The sequence below is a fragment of the Mirounga leonina genome, unplaced genomic scaffold, assembly GCF_011800145.1.
Source record: "Mirounga leonina isolate KUSES-001 unplaced genomic scaffold, KU_Mleo_1.0 Mir_125, whole genome shotgun sequence".
Lineage (NCBI taxonomy): Eukaryota > Metazoa > Chordata > Mammalia > Carnivora > Phocidae > Mirounga > Mirounga leonina.
Genome location: NW_023270305.1, coordinates 65,167,182 through 65,181,413, shown reverse-complemented (window position 1 = coordinate 65,181,413; position 14,232 = coordinate 65,167,182). Strand labels below are relative to the sequence as shown.

The window sequence follows — 14,232 nt, the reverse complement described above, 5'->3', positions numbered from 1 at the left end:
TATTAAGAAATAAGCCTTACCTTGTATGATAATGAACTTCTTTTAGAGGATGCATTTGGTTTCACTACTAAATATAATACTAGATTGATGGCAGTTACAAAAACAGAACAGATGCACAACCATGTCAAGTGTGTTTCCAATATTGAGAAGTTCTCCAAGAAGAATGATGGAATGAAGATGCTTAGGATAATTGAAAATATGCATAAAAGATGGGCATACAGTAGTCTCTTGATATCAGTATCTTTCATGGTGTTTTCCTGAGAGGCTATCTAATGAAAAATTAAGAAAAGAGCATATCCAGTAATGATTTTTTCCATTGTCTAAATGCTCCAACACCTATAAGTAAACATGAACAAGTAAATTTTCTACGCACAATAATGTATTAGGTTCAGAATATGGGAAGATGCATATGTATAAATGTACATGTAGACTAATATGGCTCAAAAAGGTCTCAGAGCTTGAAGAGGACAAATTTACTAATTTCTTAAATATTTATAACTGGTTTCTGTAAAAGGGTCACGTATTAGGTCCAATTAAGGGATTCGTTTTCTTTTTCTGTTTTTTGCCAAAATCACAGAGGTAAAAACAACATGCACGGATTAATGATTTGCTCTTGTTGGAAATATAACCTATGCATTCTAGAAACCCCATGAATACACTTTGGCCAAAATGTTGGCTTTTTTTTTTTTTTAAACCACTGTGGACCCTTGTCTAACATCACAGTAATTCACATCTTCTGGCAAATGACAAGTGACACCAAGTGCACACTTGAATACTCAAATGGTGGCCAGTGTAATCAAGAAAGTTCAAAGAACATTATGCTAAACTAAGGGATCCCAATGCTCCAGAGATACCAAAATGACAATGTCTGTTTCATTTGCTAAGTTCCAATCAAAAGTAGAGCATAAATAAGAGAAAAAAGTCTACCTTCTCTCTATAAAATACACATTATATGTATAATATGTTTATTTATAAATTACTTAACATAATACATAGTACTGACTAATGTTAAGTAGGACCTTACTAAAGTAACAATCCACATGTTACACTGTGGTGAATATTCCAGAAAAACAAACGGGGAAGTCCAGGCCTTATCCTAACAGCTCTGATCTAATTCACACTACAATTTTCCAAGGCAAATATTCTACTGATAAGGAAACAGGATAAGACACGTTAGGGGACATGTCCAAGGTCCCAAGCTCCCAAGCACGAAAGCCACGTCAAAGCCTCGCCTCTTTGATATAAAGATACACATCAGGGGTTGAGAAAAGAACAAACTGCAAGAAGGGAGAATGGAAAAGTTTCTCGCAGGTCCTATCCTCCGCGGACTGAGGGGCGGGGCGGAGGATCCGGAATACACGGTCTCAACCGACACCTCTTCGGATTATTCTTCTGGGCCCCTCTCAGAATCCCAAGTGACACGAGCAGATTTGGATCTAATACAGTGAGCAGTACCCAAACTCAAATGCTTGCTGAATGAATGAACGAACGAAGGAAAGAGGGTGGGTCCTGCGAAAGCAGCCCTGGGGTGGGCCCTGGGGAGCACACAAGGACGCCCGTCGGGCGCCCCTCCGGCTGCCACGGCCCTGGCGTCCGCCGTCTGACCTAGCCCGGGTTCGCAGGCACTGAGGCTCGCACAGGAGCCTCCGCGGAAATCGCAGGACCTGTCTCGGCAGCCCCACCCCAAACTCGGTCGCTCGGGACTCTGCCCAAGCCTCACCCAGGGCGAGTGTGAGCAGCGGGGGACGCGCTGAGAGGCATAATCAAAGAGCACGGGCGCGGAGACCAGGAGAAACGGAGGGCCACGCAGAAAGACGGCTCCGAAAGAGGGCCGGGTCCATCAGGGCAGCCCCTGGGTCACGCCGGAAGGGTGGCCCTCGGACGGACGGCGGGCGCAGGCGGGCTGGGGGCACATACGCTCTCGGTTATATGGGCAATTGGTGGGGGCTGCTCGCACCCCCGGGAGGCCCGCGTGCCGGGAGGGTTCCGCGGGGCTTACCTAACTCTCCCGCCAGCGGAAGAGAAGCGGGGGCTACTACCTCCCACCACCAGGTACGATTCGCCGCCCTGGCCATCGCGCAGGCGCAGGCCTGTGGGGCGGAGACCCAAGACCGCACAGCCAATTGCAGAACCGGAGGGGCGGGCAATGGGCGCAGCCCCGCCTTCCAGCTCGCGTTTAATTCCTCCCGCGGCTTCTCAGGTGTGGAATGGGCGGGGCGGAGGGCGGAAGGGCCGGAAGTGGGTTATCGTAACCCGGAAGGGGAATCCTTCCCTGGCTGTTGTGTTGACATTTTCGAGCTGCTGCTGTTTCTGCGGCCAAGGGAGCCGTCGGGGAAGGATGGTGTGCGAAAAATGTGAGTTAAGGGGCCACATCTTTGGGAGAAGGAGGCTAGGAGAAGCTAACTGGAGCTCTTCGGGTACTTTGCCTTTTCTTTGTTTTTCTTTCGGCCACAGGTCTCCGATGCCAGCCTTTGTCCTTCTACCCCTTTGACCATTCCTTCCCTCCTCCACGACCGTATAGTCGTTTTGCATTCAGAGTGGTCTCAGTTTTGCACTCATTTGTCTATTTCCTTTGCCTCCCCTACGCCCAACCCGGGATCTCATACAGCTCTTGACTGGCTCCTTCGCCTCACAGACCCTCAGGGTTGGAATGGATCTTAAAAGTAACATACAATATCTAGATTTTCCAGATTGAGCAACATTAAAAAAAAAAAAAAAAGAACACTTTATTAGGAGAAGTAGGTCCCGTGCAATATTTGAGACTTGTCTTTGCTTGGTGCTCTTTACTACTGAAAGTGCATTGGACTTACTTTTAGGACGTGACAGTACTAAAACGCCATTCATTGTTTGAAATTTAAATTTAACCGGGCATCCTATATTTTAACCAGCAGCCCTAAGTTAGCAGCCTATCCAGTGGCTTAAATGCTCTTTGCATGAATACCTGTGGTATTGAGGCAGGGTTCAAAAAGTCTCACCACCTTCAAAGCAGTCTGTATCGATGTCTCTCACTTTTAGAAAAGTGCTTCCTCCCTATTGTTGCCATCAGTGATTCTAATGTACACTCTTGAGGTTTCTAGAAAATACGATTTTTTGATGTCACAGACTGTTTGCTTTAAAACGGCTGTCATATCCCTAAGTCTCTTTTTCCTCAGGCTAGACATTTCTGGCTCTTCTGAGACAAGGTTTCAAGTCCTCTTATCTGGATTAATATTAACATAATCCACTTTGTTTATACCTCCCCCCACACACAGTAGATAAACCTTTGAACACAGGCACGCATGAGTTTGAATCACAGTTTTTACATTAGGTAAAAGAGTAACTGTGGGCTAGTATCGAATATTTCTTGGCCCCAGTTTTCTCATCTGAAAAATGAGAAAAATACATAACTTATGGGTTTTGTGAGAATTAGATAATGTAGGTAAAGCCTGATTTAAAAGTGCCTTAGTGTACACTCAAAAACTGGTTATTTCTATCATAACCCCCAATATGTGGCACTCAGAATTGAACTCTGCCCCATTTTATGAGGGGTAGAGTGGAACTAATATTTCCATTTTTCTGTGCTTTATATCATCGTCTCACATTAAGCTTTTAAAAAATTATTGCAATGTAATTGACATAGATACAAGTCACCCATTTAAAATGTACCATTCTGTTATTTTCAGTATATTCACAGGGTTGTGCAACCATCACCACAATCAATTTTAGAATATTTTCATCGCTCCAAAAAGCACATTAAGCTTTTTGACATTGATGTCTTTTAACTCTACTCCATCCAGTACTTAAGTTTTTTGGTTTTGCCTCTTTGAGTAAATATGACTTACATATATTTAGGTTATGCACCTTCCTTGATGTCTTCTCTTTTATGTAGTATAGTTCCTAAACATGTAAATTTAGCCTCCTATGTAATTTGTGTTAATTCTGTATATTTTAACTTTAGAGGACTGTTATTCTGCCTGTTTTAACTTGTTTTGTGTGATGTTCCTTACACCATAAGTGCTTTTTCTCAGGGAAATTGAGGATACTGGGCAAATTGTGAGAGTTAACTTCCTAAGATACATGAAAATTTTGAGAACCCAAGATCTGGTGTGGTATTAAAATAAGTACACATAGTTGGTTCTGGGACGTGATATGTGTCCTAAAAGGTCATTTGCTTTTTACTTCTCTGCACTTCTGAAAGTCTATGTATTATTTCTTTGCTCTGATACCTTTCTACCTTCTATAGCATCTTATTACTCAAATAAATAGACTCTTAATTCAAAGACCTTTTTTTCAGTCCTTTTCTACTCTGTGACTTTGAAACTTGGTCTCGATTCTCTTTGAATTTACTTCTCCCTGTGCTTCTTTACCATTATAGTCTCCAAGTTTTCTTATTCTCCTTCTCACTTAAAGTAGATGTTTCCCAGTGATCTGTATCTGACCTTCTTCTGACTGTCTTGGAAATATCTGGCTTCAAGTAGCATATCCATGTCAGTAAATGTCTAATCCACATCTCCAGCTGACTTCTCTCTAAACTAAAACCAGTAGAAGAATTTTCTCCAGACAATACTGGGAACCTCCATCTGGTTGTTACGTAGTAGTGTAGTACTTAGTACAAGATTGAATTTGTCATCCTACTTCACAAATCTGTACCTTCTCTTCCATCATTTAATGGCATGGCAGTCCTCCCAGTCACCCATTCACAAAGCCTTAATCATCTCTCATGCATTCCCCTATCCCTTTGTGATCCTGCATCCAAACACTTGCATGTCCTGCCGTTTTTACTTCCATTCAATAGCTCCTATTTTTCCCTAGCCTCTCATTTACCCCTCAAATACCCTAGCTGAGGTCTCCATCACTTGAGTTAGACTAATGTGATCCCCTACCAGCCCCTTTCCCTTCAAACCGTGTTCTCCCTGCCTTTGGCTCTTCTCTCTCTAAACTGTCCTGCCTGCGTGTGAAGGCTACTGGGGAAAACTGTACAAATGAACCAGTTGGTACCACTAAAAGTGTATAATTCCTAATCTCCAAGATCTTTAATACTATTCATCAGTCTTTTTAACTTATCTTTAGTCAGTCCCCTTGCCCTTTGTCGCTAGTGACTATTCCAAGCTCTCTGGTCCCTTAAACTTCCACACCTTCACCTACCTCATCCTCTGTTGACAAATACCTCCTTATAGGTATTAGAAAAGCAAGGTAATTACACGGGAACATTCTCAACTTCTTTTATTTCTTTTGCCATCCCATAAACAAATCTGCATCCATGCTCATTTACTTCTTTCCCCTTTTTCAAGGAAAATTCTACTCATGTCCTTGTTGCCATCCCTCTCTACCTCTTTGTCTCTATATCCTTTGAAATCTTTAATCAGCTCCCCTTCCATATAAAAATGCTCAATTAGACCCTGACTCCACCTTTCATTCTTGCATCTTGTCACCTTTTCTTTTCATTCATGCAACAAGTATTACATTCCTACCAAGTGCTAGACAGTAGAACCAAAGGGTAAAGACTTTGTCTTACTATCCTTCATCATTATGCCAGGACATAGTTTATAGTAATCACAACAGATATTTGCATTGAACCTAAATATAAGTGCATTCTATCGTTTCCTGGATTTAAAACCTTTAATAAATTCTCAATGTGCAGAGAATAATTTGGGGTTTCTATATTTAGAGCCTGGCATTCAGGATGACCCTCCACAATGAGGGCCCAGCTTATCTTTCCAACTTTATTTTCACTTATTCTTACCCTCACTCTTTGGCCAAACCAATCTACTTTGCATGCCCATGTGTACCCTGAGCTTTCCATGCCTTTCTTCAGGATATATCCTTTCTCTAGTTTGCCTTCATCATCTCTCCTCCTCTTTCTTCACAGCCCCACTGCCAGATCCAGACCCTCTTCCTGCCTTCTCCATAGGCTTTCCTGGATTTCCCCAGCTAAGGTTGTTTCTTTCTCCGTGGAATTTCTCAGTTACCCATTGCCTACAGTTAGTATCTTCAGTCTCGTTTCACAGTCCCTACCCCGGCATGAAAAGGCTCCGACTGTAAGACAGTGGTTGATACCACTGAATTTTAAGCTTCATGTAGTGTATTTATTAGATAGTAAATCCGAATTCCCCTTACTTTTACTATCTTGTTATAACAGGTGAAAAGAAACTTGGTACTGTTATCACTCCAGACACATGGAAAGACGGTGCAAGGAATACCACAGGTATTTTTCCATTTGGAAAAGAGAAGTTGAATCCCATGCTTCCTGTGACGAATGTTTTAGCTTTACATTATTTGTAAAAATAAATCTTTTGTGTACAAAGTATTTTATCTCTTAACTATTAAAGAATTCCAGGTCCCCCAATAATTTAATATCTTTTATTTAGTTCTCTGGGTTACATGTTAAGAGTTCCTCATCTGTCAGGCAAAAGATAGCAAAATCATTAAATGATTTTCAACCAATGAGTAGATCATAGTAACTGATTTGATTCCGCTTTATTAGAGTCTGCATTTAATTCCCCCTCTCTTCACCTGACTTTTATATTCTTGAACAAATCATTTACACATTTACATTTTCACCTTCATATCATTATATACAGTTGAGGTGTTTCCAAAGGGAAGGAAAAGAACCACTTGTACTATATTCAGGGTCTATGGCACCGAAGTAGTGGCTTTAAGATTTTACACTAGATAAATTAAGTGTAGACCCATCCCTAAAGTCCTCTTTTGAGTCTGAGAAATAAAATGACTATCCACAATTTTATTGCTTTATAATAAATGTTTTCTTTTTAAGTAGTATCTTAAAAACCTGGGTATTACCTGGGGATTTTTGAAAATTTTGATCCAGACTAGTCTACTGGTAGGAGGCCAAAGAATGAACTTTTTAACTAACTGTTAAATGTATATGTTATAGTGAAATGTGCAGAAATAACCTGCTAAAATACATGTATATTTTGATTTAGAAAGTGGCGGAAGAAAGCTGAACGAAAATAAAGCTTTGACTTCAAAAAAAGCAAGGTAGGTAATAGGAGCAGCCACTCCACAGGGATATAACTTTCCACTCTCTTTGGTCTTAGACATGCTGGAGTGAATTTGGTGTGCATCATTCTATCGCGATAAAACAGAGTTCAGTAGTTCCTAGCATGCAAAGCCAAGCTGTCTGTTACAACCTGCTGGTTTCACCCTGCTCCTCCTCAGTGTATCAATATATGAAGATATTAGTGCTACTTTTTTAATATATAGTTTCATCAGAAAAAATGACTTTTATTTAATCTCTTTTTTTTTTTTCTTTTGAAAACTATGATTTCTTATCCCTAAAACTACTTTGCAGTTTCATTCAGGTGCTTCAGTGTGCTATGTTTTATAGAACTAGTTTTGGAATAATATTGCCTGGTTTAGGTTTACTCTAGGTTATTTTATCTGGTTCTTAATTCTCATACAAATTGGAGGTAATAGAGGGATGTAGACAGATCAGAACCTCTGGAGTCAGCCCTAAATTTGGATTTGGACTCTGTGTCTGTCTAGCTCTGGGGCCTTCAGGAAATTAAGCCAGTTTTCTGAACTTTACTTTTTCATCTAAGAATGGAGATAAAAGTGTCTCCCACCCTAAAAATCACTTTTTTTTTTGACACCACGCTTTATTATTTCTAGTCTTAAAAATGCCATGAACCCTTCCAGCTGCCACCCCATTGCCTTGCTTCCCTTCACAGCAAAAGTTTCCAAAAGCCTTATTCAGATGCTTTCTCAGTTAAGTCCGATTCACGACTTCAGCCCCACCAAACCCCTGCAGCTGCTCTCAGCAGGATCACACCTGATGGACTTCTCTGTTCTTACCTTACTTAACCTTTTAACAGCTCTCATTTTTGCAACCTTCTGTTCTCTCTCTCTTTTTTTTAAAGTAAGCTCTACCCTCAATGTGGGGCCTGAACCCACAGCCCCGAGATCAAGAGTCTCTTGCTTCACTGACTGAGCCAACCTGACTCCTCTGCAGCCTTCTGTTCTCTGGGCTGTTGGGTACCATACTCTTTTTTCCTCCCAACTCACCGTTCCTTCTCAGTCAGGTGCCTCTGGACTCAATCCTAGACCTTTCTCTTTTTTTTTTATTTATAAATGTATATAATCTCTCCTCAAGTGACTTTAGTCCAAAGGCTTTAAATTCAAACTGTATGGTTTTTGTTGTTTTTTTGTTGGTTTTTTTTTAAGATTTTATTTGACAGAGAGAGATAGCGAAAGAGGGAACACAAGCAGGGGGAGTGGGAGAGGGAGAAGCAGGCTCCTGCTGAGCAGGGAGCCCGATGTGGGGCTCCATCTCAGGACCCTGGGATCATGACATGAGCCGAAGGCTGACGCTTAATGTCTGAGCCACGCAGGCACCCCCAAACTGTATGTTAATGACTCCCAGATTTATATCCCCTGTCCTGACTTCTCTTTTGAGCTCCAAAGATATACCCAGCTGCCTACTTGACTTACCAGTTTGGTGTCTACCAGGCAACCTCTTGTTCCTGCAGTCTTCTAATCGGAGTCTCATCATCACTCCCCTCCAGTCCAGCCTTGCGAGCCTAAGAGCTAGAATTCTGCACTGATCCCTTCCTTTTCCTCACTTCTCTTTCATCAGCAAGTTCTTTAGCTCTGCCACCAACATGTAACCTGAATCCACCTGCTTCTGTCCATCTCACTGCTATTACCCTCTTCCAAACCACTGGTATTTCTTACTTAGATGCCATAATAACTCTCCATCTTTCTGCTTCCTCTCTAGTTCTTTATGGTTCAGTCTCATAGTAGCCTGAGTGGTCCTTTAAAGGGCACAGAAGTGCTTTTCTCAGAACCCTGCATTGCTTTTCTTTTCACGTAGAATATAATCTAACCCCCCCACCCACTTTCCTAACAAGGTTTTCCATGATCTGGCCCCTCCCACCTCTCTGACTCCCTGTTGCAGCAACTCCTGCATCAGATAGACCAAGCCCACTCCCATTGGAAGAGGTTTGTGCTTGCAGCTCCTTCCTCCTAGAGCTCGTCCCACAGAGCTTACATAGCTGGCACCTTGTTACTAGGGTCTCAGCTGAGATGTCACCTCCTCAGAGTGAGTCCCTAACCAGCATTTGAATTAATATCTTCCCTCCTTCCCCTCATGTCTGCCACAATATCCTGTTTGACTTTTCTCCTCAACGTGTATCACCATCTGAAAAACATGTTTATTCCTTTACTTACTGTCTGCCCTTTACCTGTTATCTTACTAGAATGTCAGCTTGAGGACAGAGGCTTTGTCTGTCAAGTTCATCTCTGGTGTGTAAAACAGTGACAGGCACATAGTAGGCACTCACCAAGTATTTGCTGAATGAATAAACACCTGTTTCATGGCATCCCAAGGATTAGAAATAATAATAATAAAGCTTTTACTATCTGTAGTGTCTGGCTACCATAAGTACATAATGGTACTTTTAAAATAATGGATATAAAACAGCATAAGAGACTTAATCTTCAGCGGAGCATCACACTAAGTATTGCTCTGACTTATTGATGTCTTCTAAGACCGTTCAGTTATTATTAACTAAGTTGTAATTTTTACAGATTGTACAGTTTTAGACACTTCCAGTTCCTTTATGCTCCCAACCTCACTCCAGTATCATTAATAAGTAGCTGTTACTTTGGATACTCCAAATGTCTCACATTGGAAAGCATACTATTGTATTGCATTGAATCTAAGATACCAACACTTAGAAGATGTATCATTGCTTTAAGAAAGAAAAAGCTCTGCCAATTAATTGTAAGATTTCAGACATACTAAAATGTACATCTTAGGATAAAATATGGTTTGAAGCAAAAGTAAGCATCCATATGGATGCACACAAATCGAGCTTATTAAAAAGAGGAATATCTATCTTCCCTTGTGCAGAGTACAGTGACATTCTTTTGGGTTTGGAGAAATTAACCTTTGAAAATGAGCTATTGTATTACACTACCCCAAGAGAAGAAACTAGGTCTAGGACAGTGTTGGCATTCGGTATATGAGTATTGTTACAAAAGTTATGGCCAATTTAGGGGGAATTATTTTCTACTCCAGTCACTATAAGGTGGCACTTTTATGTAGTAGAAACTCTTTTATGCAAAGGGATTGGATCAATTAATGGAAAATGTCAGTTAAAGGAGGCGATTATTTTTTTTTTAATTTTATTTTTTATTTTTTTAAGATTTTATTTATTTATTTGAGAGAGAGAGAGAGCACAAGAGGGGGGAGCGGGAGAGGGAGAAGCAGACTCCCTGCTGAGCAGGGAGCCCGATGTGGGACTCGATCCCGGGACTCCAGGATCATGACCTGCGCCGAAGGCAGTTGCTTAACCAACTGAGCCACCCAGGTGCCCAAAGGAGGCGATTATTAAAACATACACATACCTTCTTATAAGCCACAGCACATAACAGCACATGCATTCATCAGTCCTTTGGCACTGAGACAGGCTTTTTGAGTATGAGTCTACTGATAAGAGTTCATCATTTTCCTCACATAAATCATAACCAGAATGCACATTTCCAATATCTTTAAAGTGGAGCCAAAACTGACAGACTTGCAAAGTGGCAAGTCCTTCCACTTACGATCTTGCCCCTATTTTGAAGCTGTCTCACCTAATTCAGTGGCAGTTCAGTGATTGTCACTGACCCAACCATCCTAAAGCATTCTCATAGTTTTTAATAGAATTGGTCACTCTTTTTGTACCACATTTCATCAGTTTCCATAATATTAAACTATATCACACACACAGATTGGCAAATACAACTTGTAGAAACAGGTTTGGGATTAAGGAACTGACTGTTCACCAGCATACAAGTCATATAGAAGGGGCAGGGGTGTGCAGGCGCGGGGAGAGGAGCCAGCTGCAAGCGTGCCGTGCCTGTCAATCAGACAGTGTGACACAGAACAAAGAGCATGGATTGATCCCATTTGTTGCTAAAGGGAGGTCATTTAAGTGTTTCTATTCTATTATACATTTTTTTTCTTTTTTTTAAAAAAAAAAAAAACCTCTAGATTCGATCCATATGGAAAGAATAAGTTCTCCACTTGCAGAATTTGTAAAAGTTCTGTGCACCAACCGGGTTCTCATTACTGCCAGGGCTGTGCCTACAAAAAGGGTAAGTTTCTTTCAGTACCATTTTTCTATTCATATCTAGCCTACTCTTGGTGCTGACTTAGATAACACAAGAAAGGAGTAGCCTTTCATAGATGCTGTTCATCAAGTGCTCTTTTTTCTAAAGCAAGATAAAACTTAGAACTTGTTTGTAGTTACAGGTCTATGCTTTCTTTTTCTTTTCTCTCATGCTGTTAATTTATGTTTTAAGCCTCAGGAGTGACTTAAATAAAGCAAACTGTTGGTATTCGGTATTTGGTATTATTAGTCGGTATTATGATTTGATTGCTTACATGTTTTGTTTGTTTGTTTTAGGCATCTGTGCAATGTGTGGAAAAAAGGTTTTGGATACCAAAAACTACAAGCAAACATCTGTGTAAATGTGTTGATGACATTTCTGGCTTTCTACATGATTTTACTTTTTGCTTTGAATTTTCAAGGCATAACATAGGTGTTCAAGTTCCAAAATAACACGTTTTAAGACAATATTAAACCGAGAAAGTTGATTGGTATGCATTTTTTGCTCTTAAGAAGTTCTAAACAACAACGTAACTAGTTTCCTGCCTTATTAGTTCTTTCCCTCACAAGCATCTTATTGAACTAGAATAAGTGGCAAATTTAATGAGAAATATTATCCCATTTCTGTAGATGCTTTTTATTTATCATTATTCATGTAATTCTTATCCTCACTCTCTACTTTATTGATATCGCAAAAGTGAGAAGGAGATTATTGATTGATATTTTGCTCTGAACTTTGCATCAGACTTATAACTCTTCCTTCATTCCCTTGTTGGTGGCATAGTTCTTAGAATCAGCAGTCTCTTCATTAACTGTAGGCTCACAGGGCATTGAAATATCCAAGACCATTAAACCTGAATAGTTCCTTAGTCATTAGCCCAGACCCAAATCACAAGTTGTATTTATGATACTTTTTATTTGTTCTTGAAGCCGAAGTGCCAATACCATTTATGTGAGAATGAGAACACAAGGGTCAACCCGTGTGTGTCCAAGTGAATACACTGGATTTCAGAAAACTACATTTTATGCACATTACCTTGAATTCAAACTGTCATGAAAGCCAAGAAAACATGTCATCCATGGGAATGTGTAATGAATGAGTTACAACTCTTTAGGAAAGCTCCTTGAAGCAAAAACCAAACTTTTTTTTACCGCCCCTTCCCACCCACCAAAAATAAATAGAACAAAACCAACATTTTGACTCTTCTCTTATATATGACACAGACTGCTAAAAGACAACTTTGAGGTTCAAATAAAAATTTTTCTTATGCTGCCTTCAGAGGTGTAGGACTTCTGCTTTTGAATCTTGCAGCATACTATGGGAAACCAAAAACATATTTCCTATTGCAAGCGCAGTATGTATAAATACATATCACTATAAAATATGTAGGATAGATAACATGATATACATGGTATAGATACTACATTTCTATTTGTTTTAAAATTATTATGGAAAGTATTTAAAGTTTTAACTGTTTATCTGTAAGGTTTTTAAAATAGTATTTCTCTAGGATACATTGTTATTCTTATCCAGAACGATCATAAGGATGATGCAAAATATAACAAAAAAAGCTCTGAAAGCAGAGAGTATCTCCTCGCACTTCAGTCGATTAGGGATTTTTCATTAAAATCAATACAAGGAACCCATAATAGGATCCAGTTAGAGAGTGGCCCAGATCTGTTAAAAGTTGGGTTGGTCGACTTTAGGAAAGTACATTTCTCAGGTATCAGCTGGGATTTAGACTTCCACAACTCACATTTCATATTCATGCCTTGCATAACTTCCTTCCAGAAATGATCTACTGGCCAGACTCAAGTTCCTCCATGAAGATTTTCATTAGTATTATACTCAGGATAGACTCTAAGCATTATAAATCTTTATATTATTGAAATAATAATATGGTATAAATTGAATAAAAGTTGTAAAATGTGAAGGAAAATCCCCAAATAAAACATGAACATAAAATATTTTTTTAAAGGAAGGCATAAAAACAAACTATAAAGTATGCCTGGGTGGCTCAGTCGGTTAAGCATCCAACTCTTGGTTTCGGCTCAGGTCACGATCTTAGGGTCATGAGATGGAGCCCCGAGACAGCTCTGTGCTGGGAGTGGAGCCTGCTTATGATTCTCCCTCTCCCTCTGCCCCTCCCCCCATATCTCTCTCTCTCTCTCCCCACCTCTAAAAAAATAAAAACAAAAAACTATAACAGAATTAAGACCTAATAGCTTTTATCAAAGTAAATATAAAAATGAAATAACTTATTTTTTTAAATCTGATCGTATTTAAAATATACATATTAGAAACAAATACCAATAGAACACCTTTAAGTAGATTCATTCAAAGACTATGCAGCCATCAAAATGATGGAAGAATTACACATGTGCAGAAGCTTGTGTGCACATATAAGAAAAAACTTTGTGGAGTGGAACTGAAGGTTGAGAAAAAAGAGACTTAACCGTTTGCCCTCATGCCAACCACCTAATATATTTTAGCTCCTATTTCCCTTACATGGGGGAGCAAGAGACTACTAATTATAGTGTCCTAGAAATATATGTATTTAATGCACATATATGTATATGTTTTGAGAATTTTAAGTAGAAGAAACCTACATTGTTTTGCATTTAGACTTCTTTTTTAATTGTTTCTCTGTTTGGTTTACCATCTTCTATCTCTTGTTATGTATTTTTTCTTGACTCATCTGAGAGTACATTGCAGACCTACCTTTTTTCACTTTTAATGTTACAGATGTACTTCATAAAAACAAGCACACTAAGTAACAGTTCTCAAATTCAGGCATTTAACAATGATAGAATTTTCATCTACAGCCCCTATTCCAATTTCAGTTGTTCCATTGGTAATTTTTTTTTTTACCTACAGAATCTAGTCCAGGATCATATGTTAAATTCTCATGATTCTGTCATTTAGAACGGTTCTTCAGCCTTTGTCTTTTGTAGTATTGATCTATTGAAGAATACAGGACAGGTAAAATATAGATTTTCCTTCAGTTTGGGTATTTGTGATGTTTCCTTGTGGTTGGATTTGGGTTATGCAGTATGAGCTAGAATGCTATGAGTGATGTTGGCCTCCCAGTGTCACATCCAGACTCAGCAATATCCCTTTGCCCCATATTGATGT

General features: G+C 39.6%; 2 protein-coding genes across 4 annotated transcripts in view; one reads left to right on the top strand and one right to left on the bottom strand.

The window, feature by feature from the left end:
- Window positions 1–2,186, bottom strand: part of PIGF (phosphatidylinositol glycan anchor biosynthesis class F) — a 35,430-nt gene extending 33,244 nt beyond the window's left edge. The window contains exons 1-2 of one of the 3 annotated variants that reach the window (XM_035001632.1): window positions 2,000–2,186; window positions 21–269 (exon numbers count right to left, since the gene is read on the bottom strand). In XM_035001632.1, coding sequence (XP_034857523.1) covers window positions 21–248 — 228 coding nt within the window. In that variant the 5' untranslated portion in view covers window positions 249–269; window positions 2,000–2,186. Of the gene's footprint in view, window positions 1–20; window positions 1,941–1,999 lie in introns of those variants that run through there. The other 2 variants (XM_035001634.1, XM_035001633.1) reach the window with 2 other exon arrangements.
- Window positions 2,187–2,249: 63 nt separating this feature from the next.
- CRIPT (CXXC repeat containing interactor of PDZ3 domain) lies at window positions 2,250–12,289 on the top strand. Its single transcript, XM_035001637.1, has 5 exons — window positions 2,250–2,354; window positions 6,119–6,184; window positions 6,924–6,978; window positions 10,979–11,082; window positions 11,394–12,289. The coding sequence occupies exons 1-5, from the start codon at window positions 2,339–2,341 to the stop codon at window positions 11,456–11,458; spliced, it is 306 nt and encodes a 101-aa protein (XP_034857528.1). The 5' UTR covers window positions 2,250–2,338; the 3' UTR covers window positions 11,459–12,289.
- The last annotated feature ends 1,943 nt before the right edge of the window (window positions 12,290–14,232 follow it).